Source organism: Dipteris shenzhenensis, chromosome 20 (genome assembly GCF_047967505.1).
Source record: "Dipteris shenzhenensis isolate YYH24624 ecotype China chromosome 20, Dip_SZ_1.0, whole genome shotgun sequence".
Taxonomy (NCBI): domain Eukaryota; kingdom Viridiplantae; phylum Streptophyta; class Polypodiopsida; order Gleicheniales; family Dipteridaceae; genus Dipteris; species Dipteris shenzhenensis.
In genome coordinates this window covers 653,894-669,947 of record NC_141615.1, presented here as the reverse complement: position 1 = coordinate 669,947, position 16,054 = coordinate 653,894, and the positions used below count along the sequence as shown (strand labels likewise).

Below are 16,054 nucleotides of genomic sequence, written 5' to 3'. Positions count from 1 at the left end.
GGTAGATGTGGCATGTATAGCTGGCTTGCCAGCAAGCCTCGATCGAGGTAGAGGCTCGGTCCGGTGAAAAAGCGCAGTACCTCGATCGAGGTATTGGCTTGGCTCGGTTGTGCTCATGTGTGATTTTCATTGGAGCTTATACCTCGATCGAGGTATTGGAGACCGAAGCAAAACCTGTGTATTTTCACTCGAGCAGGTGTCACACTCACCCGAAAGTGGTCCGGAAGTGGACACCCTTAGCTTGCTACCTCCCAGAACCAAATACTTAGGGAAGTAGGTCAGATTTTCCAATTTGAGTGCAAAAAAGAATGTTCTCCCCCCTCCCAAGCCATGGAAAGTGGCCAAAAAGTGGACACCCTTAACTTGCTACCACCCCTTAAAGTTGCTGCCTTGAATGCTCCCACCAATTGTGACACCACAGCTCGTGTTCACTCCAATGGAAATGATCGAATAATGCGTGCATTGGCAACCGCTTCCTACTACTGCTCTGCAAGGAGCTTTCTTGTCTCACAGCGTCTGTCTGCTTCTCTTGCAAGCCATGGCGAGCTGCATGTTGCATTGCCATTGACGCCATGGCCCCGATAAGTCTAGAATAGACCACGCAAGGTCATGTCAAGGTGCGTGCGGGTTGCAGGGAGTTTCTAGGGTGGGGACAGGTTGCAAGTACTTAATCTTCTAAGATTTGATGGGTGGGAGGTGTGAAAATTTAAAATTCGCGGGAGTAGCGAAATTTTTGACCGTCGGTTTTTTTCCCTTTGACGATACACGTCAACAGAATTGGATATCCCAAACAAGTGCAATGTGGCCTAAAATGCTTCAAGACACAAATAGGCCAAAGGACAAGCTATCGGGTTAAATGTTGTGTATTATGACATGCAATGATCTTTGGCATGCTTATGAGCCATATAGCAAGCAAGAGCATGGAAAAAGAAAAAATTCAAAATTGTAAATAATGTTGGATTTAATAAAAGATCTTTGCATATGCTTAAATTATACACATTTTCAACTTTTTTCATTTTAGAATGAATCTAAATACCAATACCAACAACTATCAATGTTTTACTTAAGACCACCATGCAGTAGTCCCACTAGTTTGGATTTCAATCCATTTTAGTTTTTAACAAATCAAAAAAATTGAGCGTATCCTCGAATGGGTGTGCATCACTTTAGCATAACATTGGAGGCCCATTAATCCATGCCTAATGTTCTTATTTAGGTATGTCCCAAAGCTCACGTAGTGTACTTTTGAATGATTACTTGGTTGCATGTATGTATAGAATAAAATTTTGATGTTTTTGAATAAAGTACTATATCATATAATCTTCAGGATACATGCTTCACATGCAACATAGTACCTGTAATGCTTTAACAGTCTCATTTCAAATACTTATTTCATAATTTTTTGGTCTCATGTTTAAGTTTGGAATGTGTACTACAACTTGAAGACAGTTTGCCGAATTTCGTTGAGCAATGCATAAGTTATGAGTCACGCAAGATACCTATATACAAAAAAGTCCCTGAACCTAAGCAAACAATGACCCTAGATCTAATGGCCAAGGGGTGGCAATGTTTGTGCACCCTTGGATGAGTAATTTGATCCAATGCATAAGAATTAGCACTAATAGTGTGCCACCAGATGGCATCTAGATTGTGGGGCTGAGCTGATTTAAGAGGATAGCATTTAATATGACCTGCCGCAATTTCAGCCATTAGATCTCCCTAGATCTAATGGTTGTACTTGGCTGTAGAGAGAAAAGCCTCCATGTGGTTTGTGCAGATGAGCTCACCTTTCTTGATGACTCATCGCATTAACTATGCTGCAAGGCATCACCACATAGCATGCGATGCCCTTGACACATGGCGCTCTCTCCCTCCATAGCCATTTAATTCATGTGCAGACAGGTATCCAAGTGAAAATTTACCATTTATCCATGCTTTTTAAACTAAAATTAACATATTAATACTTTTTTCTAATCATCCCCTTATGAGGCCCTCTTGGAGTTCAAAACTCCCCCAATAAGTGCAATACAAACTCTTAAGGGGTGCACTTTATAGAAACCTTAGATATGCCATCATCCAAGCGTTGCTTAAAAAGGCCCTTATCTATAAGTTTTGCATGGACGAGAAGGCTCCTTATGCTTTTCTTGAATTTTAATTGGAAATTCCATATGCAAATACAGATATAAACTTACATGAAATTTTTAGATTAAAACCAAACCAACACATTGTTACATATTTCTAAGTGTTCGAACCTCTTACGCACAAATTATGATGTCAAAACAACATGTTATATAATCACCATAAAATCTCATGAAATGCATGATTTGATCATAACTTTGTGATCAATCCCTGAGCCTTCTCACTTTGTACAAAGGACCAAAATTTAGCCTCCCAAGATCTCCAATCAAGGATGATGCCTTTGGACTTCAAAATCATGGCATTTTGAGGCACTTAAGAAAAAGCTTTTGCAAAGAGAACTACTGTGGCAAAGTTAGAGAACTATTAGAAGAAATAATGTGTATGTCATAACAATATACCAAGTCCTTTCATTTACTAAAGCCATCACAATAACCCTCAGCCCTTACCCTCTCAAACATTATTGTACTAACTTGATTTACTCATTGAGGCCTTGCAATATTCTAGCTCAATCAATAGGGGTGCTAAGAATATTGTATTGAAGGATTGTGTTTGAGAGAGAGAGAGAGAGAGAGAGAGAGAGAGAGAGAGATTATCTAGCCAAGACGAATAGGATGCCTTTAGTGTTGACTCAAAGTAGTAGGGGCACATAGTGTCCATCTTGGACGTAGGTTAAGTTTAACTCTTGAATTAGAAGGGACGTAGAACATAAATTTCTAGGTTTTTAGCTTCAAAGAATTTTTGAAAGAGTGAATCCTGGCGATTTAAATTCTCATGGGTATTCAAGACACACACCTCAACCATGTTGGTTACACTTGCTCACATGGTCATAAGATTCATACGTGCAGTGAAATCGTCAATGAAGGAGTTTTAAGTAGTACATTGGCCTTTCTAATGTTATGAATCAACAAAATCATCGATGGAGGAATTGTTTATTTAATGTGTGGGCTCGAAGAAGCCAAATTGTACAGATGTTATCATAGATCATAGAACGCCAAGCTTTAATTGACAGGCCTTTCCTGAAGTGAAAGGCAAGCCCTGCAGGGGAAAAAAAAATGTTTCAGTCTGTTATTACAACAAAACGGTTTTTAGAGATGTGAAGTACAAACTAGAAAAGGAAAAATCCAGGTTAGGCCGGAGCGAAACAAGAATCTGATCACCTGCTGAAGGACGGAGCTGTGACACAGGGATAATAAGCCAAGGAAGCAAAACTGTCAGGAGTAGTTATAGGCAAAAGGAAAACCTGAGCTTGCTTATGTCGAAGAAACTGAGCTGGCTTGAAACAAGTACGTAGAAGGGCTTAAAGTGCTGAAGCAAGAGCAGCATTAGCGTGGTCCTTGGGGTCATCTTGGATCTCATGTACACGAGGCACTGTCTTAACCTGCCACATTAACATGTTTAGATTAAGCCTAAACTTTGTACAGATTGGAGGTACTTACTGTAGAAAACGGGACAAACATAATCCTCGATTCAGCAATCAGATTACAAGACGGACGGATAGAACGGTTTACCAAGTTTCTGAATTTGAGAATGTAAAACATCTCGATGTATCGGCGAGCCTCTCGCCTCCCAAGCTTTGAAACATACTTCCAGAAGCTATAGACGCGAGTCAATGTCATCAATCTTTTTGCATAAATCTTCCAAGTGTACCTATTGCAGATCATCCATAACGGTGAGAACATACAAATTTGCTCACATACGTGCTACTCTCATAGAAAGGAAAAAACCATCGAATGACCAGAAAGATTCGGAAGGTTATGTGGCTCTAAACCTCTCATAAATTCGCTGTAATCCAGCATCGGAGATCCTGCTCCAATACGCAGGATCTTCCTGGCACTTTTCAAAAAATCGAGCCAGTTTCTCACTGCATTCATCACCACGGTAAGGGTCAATGTGAAACCCAGAGACTCCATCAACTATGATTTCTGCAGGTCCGCCATGGCAGGTTGCAAATGTTGGAAGCCCACACGTCATCGATTCAACAACAGTGAGGCCAAATGCTTCGTACAAAGCAGGCTGCAAAGAAAACATATGCGTCATGATGAAAGCGACGGAAGGGCACTTTTACACATCCCATCTTTTTTACTCCGAGCGTAAACAGGTAGCTAAGGCCTTTGTAACATCTTGAATCAGAGAGGGAATCCGTTCTACTTACTTTGTCAATTCAACCACAAGATAACGAGGAAACAACTGCTCAAATTTGTGCCCATTTGCCTAATTACTGGGCATGAGATCCTTACAAATCACAATCTTGATACTAACCTGCACAAAAATTCCTTTTGTGTCTGCTATGTACCGGTACAATTCACCATTTCGCACTCTGTTTTTCTGTGCAGTTATCCATCTGAATTGGCCGTCTAGCTTGTAGTCCCTTACCAGACCTTGCATTTTCTCGATTTCCATTATTTCCTCCCTGTCTTTCGACTTTTCAACACTTATTTCACCGGCTACAACAACAAGGTTGGCCAGCTCTCTTAGCCTTGCATTCTTGGCATACCATTCCACAAGCCCAGTCATGTTTTTGACTCTATCCAAGCGGGCCATCGAAAAGATAATTGGCTTCTTGCGATCGCTCAGAAAACCTCTGGACCACATCCACAGGAAACATTAAAACGAAGTGTAAATCCGAACAGGATTACTGCTATGACTTCGGAACGGGACCCTCAGTTCCCCTATATTGAAATAATCAGACCATAATCCCCGTCCCGTTCCGCGACACGGAGTCAGAGCCGAGAAAAAAGAATGAACTGCCACACAAAAGCGATCTACTAGTTTGCTAATTTGAAACTAACGTGTGTTCTGTTGTTGTCCGTGGGTTAAAAAGAAGTTCCTCAATGGCCCCATGTAGAGCGGTAAGACGCCGTATCTTCTCTGTGTATGGAAAATAGATACTCATGTCTGCTCCTGGCGAGACAATATTGAACTTGGGATCAAAAACGTCAATGCCATTCACCACACGGTACAGCCCTGGTAGCGTAAAAGCAGCATGGCTCTCATATTGTCCAACTGTATCCTGACTGTGAAAGAAAATATTACAGTCACCATTAGGCAACACTTGGCACTGAGTGGAAACCGTGCAGGAACTCAGAAAGAAAGCTTAAATTCCAGCAGCGACTACATTTATCAGTCAAACAGACCTTCCCGCTATTTCCTGATAGGTGCTAGTAATGATGAAATCTGCATGGTTCATAGCTATAAGGTCCGCCGTGAACTGGCAAGAAAAATGGTATTTCTCTTCAAAGTTCCTCCAATATATATCCGAATCCGGATACTTGGTTTTCTCCAGCGCATGTGCTATATTGCACTGCATTGAAAATTTGAGAGCGTGTCAACAAGCTCCGATCGAATGCAAACTCCACATATTAAAACGTCTCGTTTCCTTGCAAGCGTCTTTTATGGCAACGCAATCGTTCACCGTTGGATAGAAAACGAGTACCTGGGTGATTCCAAGTCTGTGGGCAATCAGCGATGCGACTAAATTACCGTCACTATAATTTCCAATGATCAAGTCGGGTGGACCTTGTAATTCTGCAGATATCTCATTGGCCACATCCTGCCATGAAGTAAAACTTCACCATCAGCTGCATCATCAATGAATTATAAGTCCCGCACGAAGCACGTCGTTGATCGGGTGCTTCAGTAGCTAGAAAGCAAGATATCAAACACAATTCTAAAGGTATTTATTAGAGTTACAGAGATACATTTGAATTGTCAGCCATTCCCTTCAGATTCATCACAATTTTGGCTCTCCATGGGCGACCATGTGTGAAAACAGACAAAAACTCTGTCGTAGGCCAACGGGATTAACTAACCTCGGCAAAAACTTCGAGATAGGGCCACACGTCGAATCGTGAGATCCAAGGACGCAAAATTCCCTTTTCACTGCGGAAAGGAACTCGTAAAATTCGGGAATGTTGTGTCCCGCTGATTTTTTCGATGCGTTGGTCACAGGTAGTTCCTTGGGCTTCAGGTATCAGACGTGTGACCTGTCGTATATATTATGTAAACATACATTAGTAGTGTACAGAAAATCAAGTGAGCGGATCAGTACTTGCAATCACGGCATACAAGATCAGACGAATTCTTCCTCACACAGACAAATACACTAGGAAGAACCTTAGGGATGGCTAATTATGGAAGAATCTAAAGGCCTGCTTTCAGAAAGAGCGAGCATATTTGGGTCATTGTACCACTATTATTTGAGGAGTGATATGAAGCCCTTGCTTCTTGAGATTATCCGTCATCTCATTCTCCAGTGCCCTTACTTGATCCAATATGTAGACAACCTGCATTCAAAGCATCGTCAAATTGGTCCAGGACTAGTTTTGTAACAATGTCAACTGCAAAATGACATGTAAATTGCAGCTGTGCAATTACAGGCTCTGCATCTTCACCTGTCCACCTGTGTCAGGTAGTCCCAAAACATTAGCCTGCCCAAAGTAGCCATGAGGTGACATTATTACAACACTGAAGACCGTAGGAATCCTCCCCAAGAAGTTTTCTAGCGTGTCAGGATCAGGTGCTTGCAATAGGTCAAGTAAGAGGTGCATCATCTCCAATACATGTTCTGCTGTATCTCCCCACCCTTTCTCCAAGCCCAGTTCTTGCAGTCTAAGAATATGCAGACGATTTGGATTAGAGCGTTATTATCATGGCAGATATTGCAACCAAATATTAGGTGCATTGAACCGGGATGCCAACAACATACCTGTGGCCGAATTCTTCAAATGGAGCGTTGCTTGGAAGTTTAAGCAACTGCTCTTCTGCTTTCAATAGGGCCGCGCGAAGCTTCTGTAGAGTCGGGATTCTTTCACTGACCATGAGTGTCTGTCCACAGAAACGAAGTAATTAGCTCAGTATTGACAAAACATGAATTTGCAACTACCGTAGCTACAAGCGAGTGACAGTTACCTGTCCCTGATACTTGTGCATTCGTAAAAAGTCGAATAAAGGCTGCATGCTCTCAGGGTACTCGTCGTGGAAGAGCCTCGAGGACAGGTGACGATTAAGGAACTGTACTCCATTCCCAATGGAAGATGGCATGGTCAGCTTAGGGAAGGAAGCATTGAACGGTTCGAAATCTAGCTCAAGGACGTATGCGTCTTTGCACCTGCATGAGCAGTAATGCAATTGCTCATCAGATTAAATGTCCGTTCCTACGCTTGCTTACTGTTCCTCCGCTTTGTGTATCTAACACGATGGAACGCTGTAGTTTGATTTTTCTATTTGCCCGACAGTTCATGTGGAATTCGCGAAAATGGATGCATCATTGACCTATGTCTTACGCGAGACTTGAGGATTTCAAGCCTTGGAATTCGCTTCTAGGACGATAGCACCCCCCTTTTCTGTTCCTATTCTTTAACGCAGGCTGCAAGACTCAAGTATAGATATGTCTCTTGAAAATGCTAGTTTTCAAATTCATAGTAAGAAGCATAGACGTACGTTCCATTGACAAGCAGCTCCTTAAATTCCAGATACTCAGAGACAGCAAGCACTTGCACAGAAAGCTCGTCCACATTGATCCGCACATACTCCCAAACTCCGGGCCGAGGACGAACTGCCAGCGCAACCCACGGAGCCAGTACAATTGCTTCCTGCAGAGTCGATTCTGACCGTTAGCAAGGTGAAAACAGAATGGAATTAAGAGGAGGATCGCCACCGAGAATGTAGTCAGCGGCGGCACCTGTGTCCATTGGAGGACGAGGGAAAACCCTCCATCCTTAAGCTTCTGATGCTCCTCAGGGGTGAGTTCGTCTACCAGTTGATGCGGCTGTAGGATCCTTTTATCATGCGCGACATACCTGCGACAACGGAGCGTGTGAAGAGTGTTAGTCTCTCGTGCATCAGCCGAGGAGCTCTAAAAATGTGGTGCACAGCTGTGATCAGCGAGCGCAATGTGAGATAAGGCACCGGCTCTATAACGTGGTGGATAAATGCGCGCTTGAGGCAGAGAGTACCGAGAAAACAAGGAGAGGATGGTGTTGCGATCTTGATGGAGGGAGTGGGAGATGCGATGGCCAACGGTGGTCGCCATGAGATGATATTGGTAGCTGGGAACGGAGCTGGACGACGCGATCGGATCGAGGGAGTGGAAGAACGCAGGCCCTTTAAATGATCCATCTTTTTCGCCACTCCTTATTACTCATCCTCCCTTGTGAGACTCTTCTCGTGAGCATTGTCCTAGATGCTCGGAGACTCAATCTCATGCTCTAGTCTCCCAGCGTTACATTCAGCCATTGTGGTTTAAGCACCTCTCACAGATTTTGTCATTTCAATCTCAATGCCTTGTCCTCGTGGAGGTCTTTTTACGCCACCCAAAAAGTAAAAGAGCATTCACATAAGAATGGCATCAAAGGTTCCATTTTTCCCTCCACCCTTTCTTCATGATGGAGGAATGAAAAATCTCAACTTGTGATACATGAGGAAGAAGAAAAGAAGAAGGTGACATGAAGGTGAAGAAAACAATCTAAAAAATTTAACAGATTTGTCTTTATTCAACTATTTTGATTCAAGATTAATGAGCACCTCTCACAAATTTTCCACATTTCACTTAACACAAGTCAAGCAATCTAAGGCCATTGTAGAAGCACACTAATGTGGGAAACGTCAGCACCCACTTTCATCTTTGAAAGTGTAAAAATGATGTATAAATGAAGGTGCCATTTTTTGCTTGAGTAAACCATCTCCCTTGACACCATTTGTTCATCAACAAACCTACAAACCCAACCAAGCTTACTCGTTCAACCAATCTATATATGTCACATAAGGCTTGATAAAGGCACTTTACACCTTCATGTGGTATTGGGTACTACTCTCTCCCTCTCACTCCTTTAAATAACGCATGAAGAAGAAGATTGGGTTGCAACTTGCCCAACCTTATGAGCATATGCATCATCTTTTATCAAAGAATGCAACACCAAGCTACCAATCTATAGGGCACGAATTCGCAAAAGTGAATTTTTGTTCCATGTATCAACATTACATCATGAAAATGCCAACTATCATAGAGTTTTTATTATCAATGGGATGGATTTTGACCATGTCAGATTACATTAACCAAAAGCCTTCTTCTCTTGAAAATGCAAATCACCATTGTTTTGCTTCCAAATTTTCCATTTGTGATTGCATTAACCAAAAGCCTTCTTCTCTTGGAAATGCAAATCACCATTGTTTTGCTTCCAAAGTTTCCATTGCCACTTGACAAAAAGAATTATACCAAGTGAAATGATCACAACATCCTACCATTCTCAATTTTGCTCTCTTGGCAATGCGCTCTTGTCTTTTGACATTACTAGGAAGCTTTATACCTTACAAGGCTTCTAATGGAAAACAAGTGAGGTTTGATTTTTTTGGGTGTAAAGACCAGCACCATCTCGAGGATCCATGGATATAATTGAAGCGACTTTGAATTTAAAGTGTAGACAAGTGTAGCCAAAGAGGATTTGTAAATGGAAAAGCAACATGTGTACATTTGTGTGATCTCCACACTAGCACAAATGGAACAATAGTCTATGGTGGTCTGTGGAGCACTTTCATGCTAGAAAACAAGAAGGAACGGGTGAACACGGCTAGTTGGAATGCTACATCGAATTAGTATGCGCATTCCAGGTGGAGGTATGAGGTTGTAGTTCAAATTTTAAATGGACTAGAGGTTTTCGGCTCCGATTTGACTACATGAGATCACCAAACTTCCAGATGTTAAGGTCCAGTTTTCACTTCTCGCACAATATAGGGTGTAGAATCTAGGTTGCGTGATCAAGTGGCCTAAACGATCGCCAAGCAAAGTTCAGCAACTGTCCTATCAGTCGCTATTGAACCATCTTTAGTGGACAAGTGTCCGGCTACCTCTTGCCAAACACTGCCACCAAACAGAGGCCAGGGTCCACGTGGCGTTTCGGCATAAGGCATTTCAAGGGGACGTTTTGGCGGCAGCCGGTTTTCCTGCCAATTCGTTTCCTCTCTTTCACGAACATGGACAAGTCACAAGAGAGAGAGAGAGAGAGATGCAACGAAAAAGAGAGCTCGTAGTCTCGTACCTGGACAGCAAACCCGACACTGCGCTCCTCTCCTTTTGCAACGAATCTTCTAGATGATCGTTTACGCTCGAAACTCGGCGTAGCTTAGCAGCCATCCCTGCTCAACGCGCTGTCTTCTTCTTGAAGCGTTGCAAAAGAGCGCTTCAATCGTACTCGAAGGATCAAAAAGCGAAGATCGGCGACGGTGAGCTCCAAGCGTGCTCTGGAAAAAGTCCTGGCGTTGGAAGCAAACAAAGGGGGCGGATCACGGTGAGTGCCGAATCAAAGCTTCTGGAATATTGCTCGTGGGATCGACAAATTGTGTAACAATGTAAGCCAACCAGAACGGAAATAAGTCTGCACTCAGAAGTCAAATTGCGAAGTTGTGAGCTGCTCGAAAGGGCGAGAAAGGCAGTCTGGGCATCGGGGCTTACAATAAGTAGAGGTGCTAGAAGTGGTCTTTACTGTGACAAGCGCGACTTCTACAGCGAATTGCCCTTAGTGGGGTAGGGGGACGTACTGACTCCGAGACTGACTCCGAGCACTGAGCAGTGCGACATGAAATTTCTTTCGTCTACGCCAAGCAATCGCAAGCACCTTCGCAATCTTGACGTCAATTGCTACAAACGGAGTCTTTGATCTAGAAGCTAGTTGAGCTGGAGATGGATGTGTCGAGAACCGATAGATGGAGGTGTCCTGTCTGTAAGTCGGAATCTGGCTGACTTCAAGCACCAGGCTCCTGGAACCTTGCAATGTATCAAAGACTGAAAGACCTCTTACAGTACGTGTAATCTATCGATGTGTGCCAGCTCGCCTGGACAAGATCACGAGACACAATATTCCCAGGATAGGTATTGATTTACGACAAAGTATTCAACTGAAAAAATCTGAGTATGTATTTACACAAAAACAACACGCATCCGCAAAGTCTATTGACGGTTGCAGACTCTGCAGAGTGCACTACTCGCAAAGGAAATTCTCTAGCAGACGACGCCGCTTCGACACAACTCCGTAACAGGGATCCGAATCCGACTCTTTATGCAAAGAGTGAAAGTTCATCGGACCACCTTCGCTGGTCACTTCGCTTAGTACGTGCTGGTCCCTCTCTTCACTTTTAACGAAAAACCACTTAAAGTCGTACAGCTTTTCGATTCAAAGGCTGTAAATTGGATAATAAACTAATTCCCCAAAGGATAAAAGCATATTCGCTGGAATATCTCACTCTAGGATGAGTGTTGGACTTGTCTTACAAGAAACGTCTTAATGTCTTTTTTTAATAAAAGCAATATGCTTGTACCTCATTTCTTTTCCCGAAGAAAATGGTATTTCCTAGTTTAAACCTCAACCCACCATGAAACTCAAAAAGTCTCAATATTAAGATGAGAAAACCAACTTAGTCTAAGATGACATAAGTGTATACATAAAAAATAAGAGCCCCAAATTTAAATAGAAATTTATTTGGTACGTTGCATGAGCTTTTAAATGATTTTTTAGCTTTCTTTTAACTTATATTATATAAACTCTCAACACTCTTGTGCCTTGCTAACAAATCTATGCTGCCCCCCCCCCCCCGTTCCCCCCCTTCTCTCACTCTTCAATTGATTAAGGTAAAACAATACTCTATATATAATCTACTTAAGCTTCGTAGCATGAGATGAGGGCTCTTGTGATCATGTTTGTAAAGGAAAGGATTTGGCATGTGGCTTCATATCTTGGGCAGTATTTCTCTAATCTTTACCCCTTGCAAAATCTTTTTCTTTAGAGCCATGCATGTCGAGATTTTTGATCCCTAATGCTTAGTTTTTAAATAAAGTATGGGTTGGCTATCTGTGATTTTCGCTACTTTATACGAGACGAGTATAAGATGAAGAAGAGCAAAGCGATCGATTACAGCAAGAATCGATAAATTTCATGCTATTGTGATGCAAAAGAGAGAGAGCTGCTTTGGCATTACAATTTGTGTGCCACTTGAAAATTATAGTATTTACAACCGACTTTGTTGACCCTTGTAACATTGTTAATGGGAAGTAGTTGCTCTCAATCACCATGTAGCCATTGTGCTCTACCAAGATTAGATTGTTTTAATCATGTTTGTAGTGGCATGCCCTAGACCCCACTAGCATCATGGAGGATCCTCGAGATCATGCATGTCATTAGATTAAGGCCTAAATGGTCAAATATCCACACTTTCGCATGGTGGAAGGCAAGGTGGGTTTTGTCTAAGAAGTACAATGAGCTATACTTGAAAAGTTAATACAACATAGAACATCATGAACCAAACGTACATGAGGTAATCATATATGCTTACTTGAATTTTATATATGCAAGGCGAAAAGATAGATAATGAGGTTTCATTTTCAACATCACAATCAAGATAGCTCTTTTATTGTTAGAAATTTGTTTCAACAGTGCACAATGAGATAAGGACCTCATAAGGATGAGGAAACACCAAGAAAAACACATAAAAGAAAAGCAAATAATTTTAGAAAAGCAGAGTTATATACAACTGAGAATTTTTGTTGTGAAAGTTAATTGAGATGAAAAATGGCTTTATATTTTACTTGAAACATTTACATTCAATGTCTAAATGTGCAATAGTCAGGGCTCTTTATTTTCCTCCTATCCAAACTATCCCTTAACAAGAGATGCTATGCTCATAGTTTCCTTTTGAGTCAACCATTTGGCCTAGAGTTTTGACTTCCAAACCAACTCTTTCACTCTTCTCTCTCTTCCAAAATGTTCCTGTACAGAAAAAATGCATTCCTACCACCATCTACAAGCTTGTTTCAAAGAATCTTCATTCCACTGTTGATTAGTCACTTTTCTTCTTATTTGTTCACATTTTTCTTCCACCTGTGAAAGTATCTCAGCAAAAAACTCTATCCAAGCTTTGTTCATCGCTCTTCTCTCATATTTCGCTATCTGCACTTGCATTTATCTCTCTTGCACATTTTTAGGGTGTGACCTGACTCTGCTTGGAAGAAGTAAGGAAAACAGGCGTGCTATCATTTTTTTTCTTATTGGAGTATAGAGAATCTTCACAAGAAACAACACAAAGGAGAAAGAGATATACTATCCTGATAGGTATTTTGAAATAATGTTTTGTTTGTTTAAGTGAGGGGGTAGGGCGAAAGAGAGAGGAAGGGAGAGAGACCATATCCCAGACTTAAAGTATTTTGAAACAAGTTTTTGAAAGCTTGTGTGAGGGGGTGGGGGAGAGAGAGAGAGAGAGAAGGTAACAAGGGAGGAGGAGAAGAAGCAGGGGAGGGCAAGCATAGGTGAGGATCATAGAGTGGGGGAGGCGCTAAGGACAATGGAGTTGGTCACCTCTACGACCCATTAGGCCCGCAATAGCGCTACATCTACTCGCTTCCCAAACAGTGCTATCGGATGAGGCGATGCACATCTTGATGAGCACACTAGGAAGGGGAGCTGCCCCAACACCTACTGCACCCGTATTTCTAGCAAGGATCACCAATCCCTCTAGGATTCATCGACCTATAGCCATCTCCAAATTGATAACTAAATTTCTTGGGGAAGGGGATTCGGAGTCCCACGTGGAGCATGTGATGCATTTGGTGCTCCCGGAGACCTAGAAATGGTTAATGCTTTTGGCCTCGGTCTGGATGGCAAGGTGGGCCAATGATAGGGCCCTCAACCCAGAAGAGGAAGTCAACTGGGAGACATTATGGAAAGATTTCATCATAGGGTTTGCCCCTAGTGGCCATAAGTAGAGTCCGATTTATCAATTATATGAGGTGAAACAGAATGACAAGGAATCCCTTCATGATTACATCGCAAGGATCAAACACCTCAATTCTCGCTACGAACCACATGATGAGAGGATGAGTGATGAATGATTGTTGCCACACTTCCTCATCAGATTGGCAGACTCAAAGCTACATGACCACTTAATGGTTATGAATCCCACTTCCTTTGAACTCTACAGCAAAGTAGCCATCTGTATAAGTGATAATATGATGGATAAGGTTGTCGAGGACAAAACTACAACTCCATAAGAGGTATCATAATCGGTAAGGTCTTCCAATATGGAGCCTACCAAGAAGGAGAACAATGAACCTAAGGGTTTGGATATGAGAGAGTTGGCCTCCAACCTATTGAATTAGCTAGGTCAGTAGTGGAAGTAAGGAACCTCTAAGGAAACACCGAGTAACCCCCACTTATTTCCCATGAGGGACAATGTTTGGTGCGAGGTATGAAATGTCAATCACCCCTTCAATGAGTGCCCCCACCTCAGGGCAAGGCAAGCACTCTACTGTACACACCTCAAATGAGACCTCCATTAGCCTTGATAGCCCCACCCAACCAGATGAATGCACAAGTCATCCCTCTAGCCAATCCAGGGCAATATAGGGCACAATAGGCACCCTTAATGCCACCATAATGGGCTTGCAACCACCCCTATCGCGTATAACCCCGGTCAATCAAGTGTCGGTGGAGGATCTACCCAATGATTGGTAGAAGATGGAACATGATCACGGAAAACTTCAACATTACCCTTATGAGGAGGGAAGTGGCATCATAAGTCAGTACGTCCTACATGAGGATCAACATGTCCTAGTGCTCCAGATAACACCCATAGCCATGAAGGAAAGAGACATGAACTCCGTGGTACGAAGGCCCCCGATCCAATGCTATACTTGCCAAGGTCCACACATAAGGGGTCAGCGCACCCTCCTGTGTCATGCTTTAAATGCCAAGGGGCACATTTTCTAAAGGAGTGCCCATATAGGGATCTTACCCTAGTGGTTCCACTCACAACAGACCCCACGCCCTTGTGTGCTAGGTGTGGAGTGGAGCATTTATTCAAGGATTTCCCCTTGAGGAGACTAGCAACTCCGGCCACCCTGCCCAAGAGTACTAGCATCAATTTGCTGAGTATTGAACAAGATCAAGTAGCGGCAATACCCTTGAAGGTCATCACAAGGATGTAAGTGAGGGCCATGGGTAAGGAAATGAAGAAGCATGCAAGGAAGGATAAAACTTCTATGCAAGAAGTTCACTAGGGAGGGCGAAGGAACGAACCAAGTGCCCATCCAAGATGATTTAGATGAGGAGACAACCACCCTCGCCACCTCCTCTACCTCCAGACGGGCCCTCTCCCAGGATGACCTGAGTATGCCCCTACACCTGAATGTAGACAAACCAGTGAGGGCCCAAGGCCTCACACCCCTGCGTCATATAAAGAAGCATATCCAGACCTAGCCTTGGAAAAACAACACTTAATAGATGTTTAAAAGTTCATACGGGAATGCCAGGAGAATTCAGGCATAAGATCAAGGTTAACAGAGGGTCGAATACCATCCAACCGGACCACTTGGCGACTCATAAAGGGGCAAAGGCACTTAGGGTGCTAGAGAAAGTGGAGCAACAGGAACTATCCAATAATCAGAGGCTTCAGACTTGATGCAACAAATGTTTCAAGAGGACCCAGTGCTACAAAACCTAAGAGAGGAAGGAGACATCTACGATCTTGAGGATCTGCTATCGGTAGGTAGGGAGACCTCGTAGGAACCATGCAATAGTGTCAAGTTAGTAGCCTTCCTCTCTACAGAGGTTAAGATGTCAGTCGCATCCTTGTTAAGAGGGAATACTACCCTCTCATGAGACCTCTCAATCTGGATGAATGGGCAATTCCTACCCCAAGGTCCTATCAATCCCAAAGTTCGTTCAACCACAGGAGGAGAGACAGAACCTACCCAAGATCCCCATCAGTAAGTTAGGCCAATACTTTGAACGTGATGATACTAATGCAGCTATCCCCATAATCTACCAGAACCAAAAGGTTGATTCCATTCTAGATGGGGGAGCGAATGTGAGTGTCTGCACCAAGGTATGTTGAGGGAGGTGGGGAAGACCTTCCCTTGAGCAAACCCACCTGG

At 42.8% G+C, this 16,054-nt stretch overlaps 1 protein-coding gene across 4 annotated transcripts; it reads right to left on the bottom strand.

The window, feature by feature from the left end:
• Positions 1–2,867: 2,867 nt before the first annotated feature.
• On the bottom strand, positions 2,868–10,775 carry LOC147889100 (sucrose synthase 3-like). Of its 4 annotated transcripts, XM_087391841.1 has the most exons (17): positions 10,586–10,775; positions 10,173–10,386; positions 7,820–7,937; positions 7,579–7,730; positions 7,048–7,246; positions 6,845–6,963; positions 6,531–6,747; positions 6,327–6,422; positions 5,949–6,122; positions 5,573–5,689; positions 5,274–5,440; positions 4,929–5,153; positions 4,399–4,720; positions 3,908–4,152; positions 3,648–3,786; positions 3,380–3,517; positions 2,868–3,174 (listed from the first exon to the last, which is right to left on the bottom strand). In XM_087391841.1, exons 2-16 carry the CDS (start codon positions 10,265–10,267, stop codon positions 3,437–3,439), a joined length of 2,466 nt encoding a protein of 821 aa, XP_087247967.1. In that variant the 5' UTR covers positions 10,268–10,386; positions 10,586–10,775; the 3' UTR covers positions 2,868–3,174; positions 3,380–3,436. The 4 variants fall into 4 exon arrangements, with proteins under 4 accessions (XP_087247967.1, XP_087247966.1, XP_087247969.1 ...); XM_087391840.1 differs by lacking the exon at positions 10,586–10,775 and having other exon boundaries at positions 10,173–10,564; XM_087391843.1 differs by lacking the exon at positions 10,586–10,775 and having other exon boundaries at positions 3,648–3,732; positions 10,173–10,564.
• Positions 10,776–16,054: the final 5,279 nt, after the last annotated feature.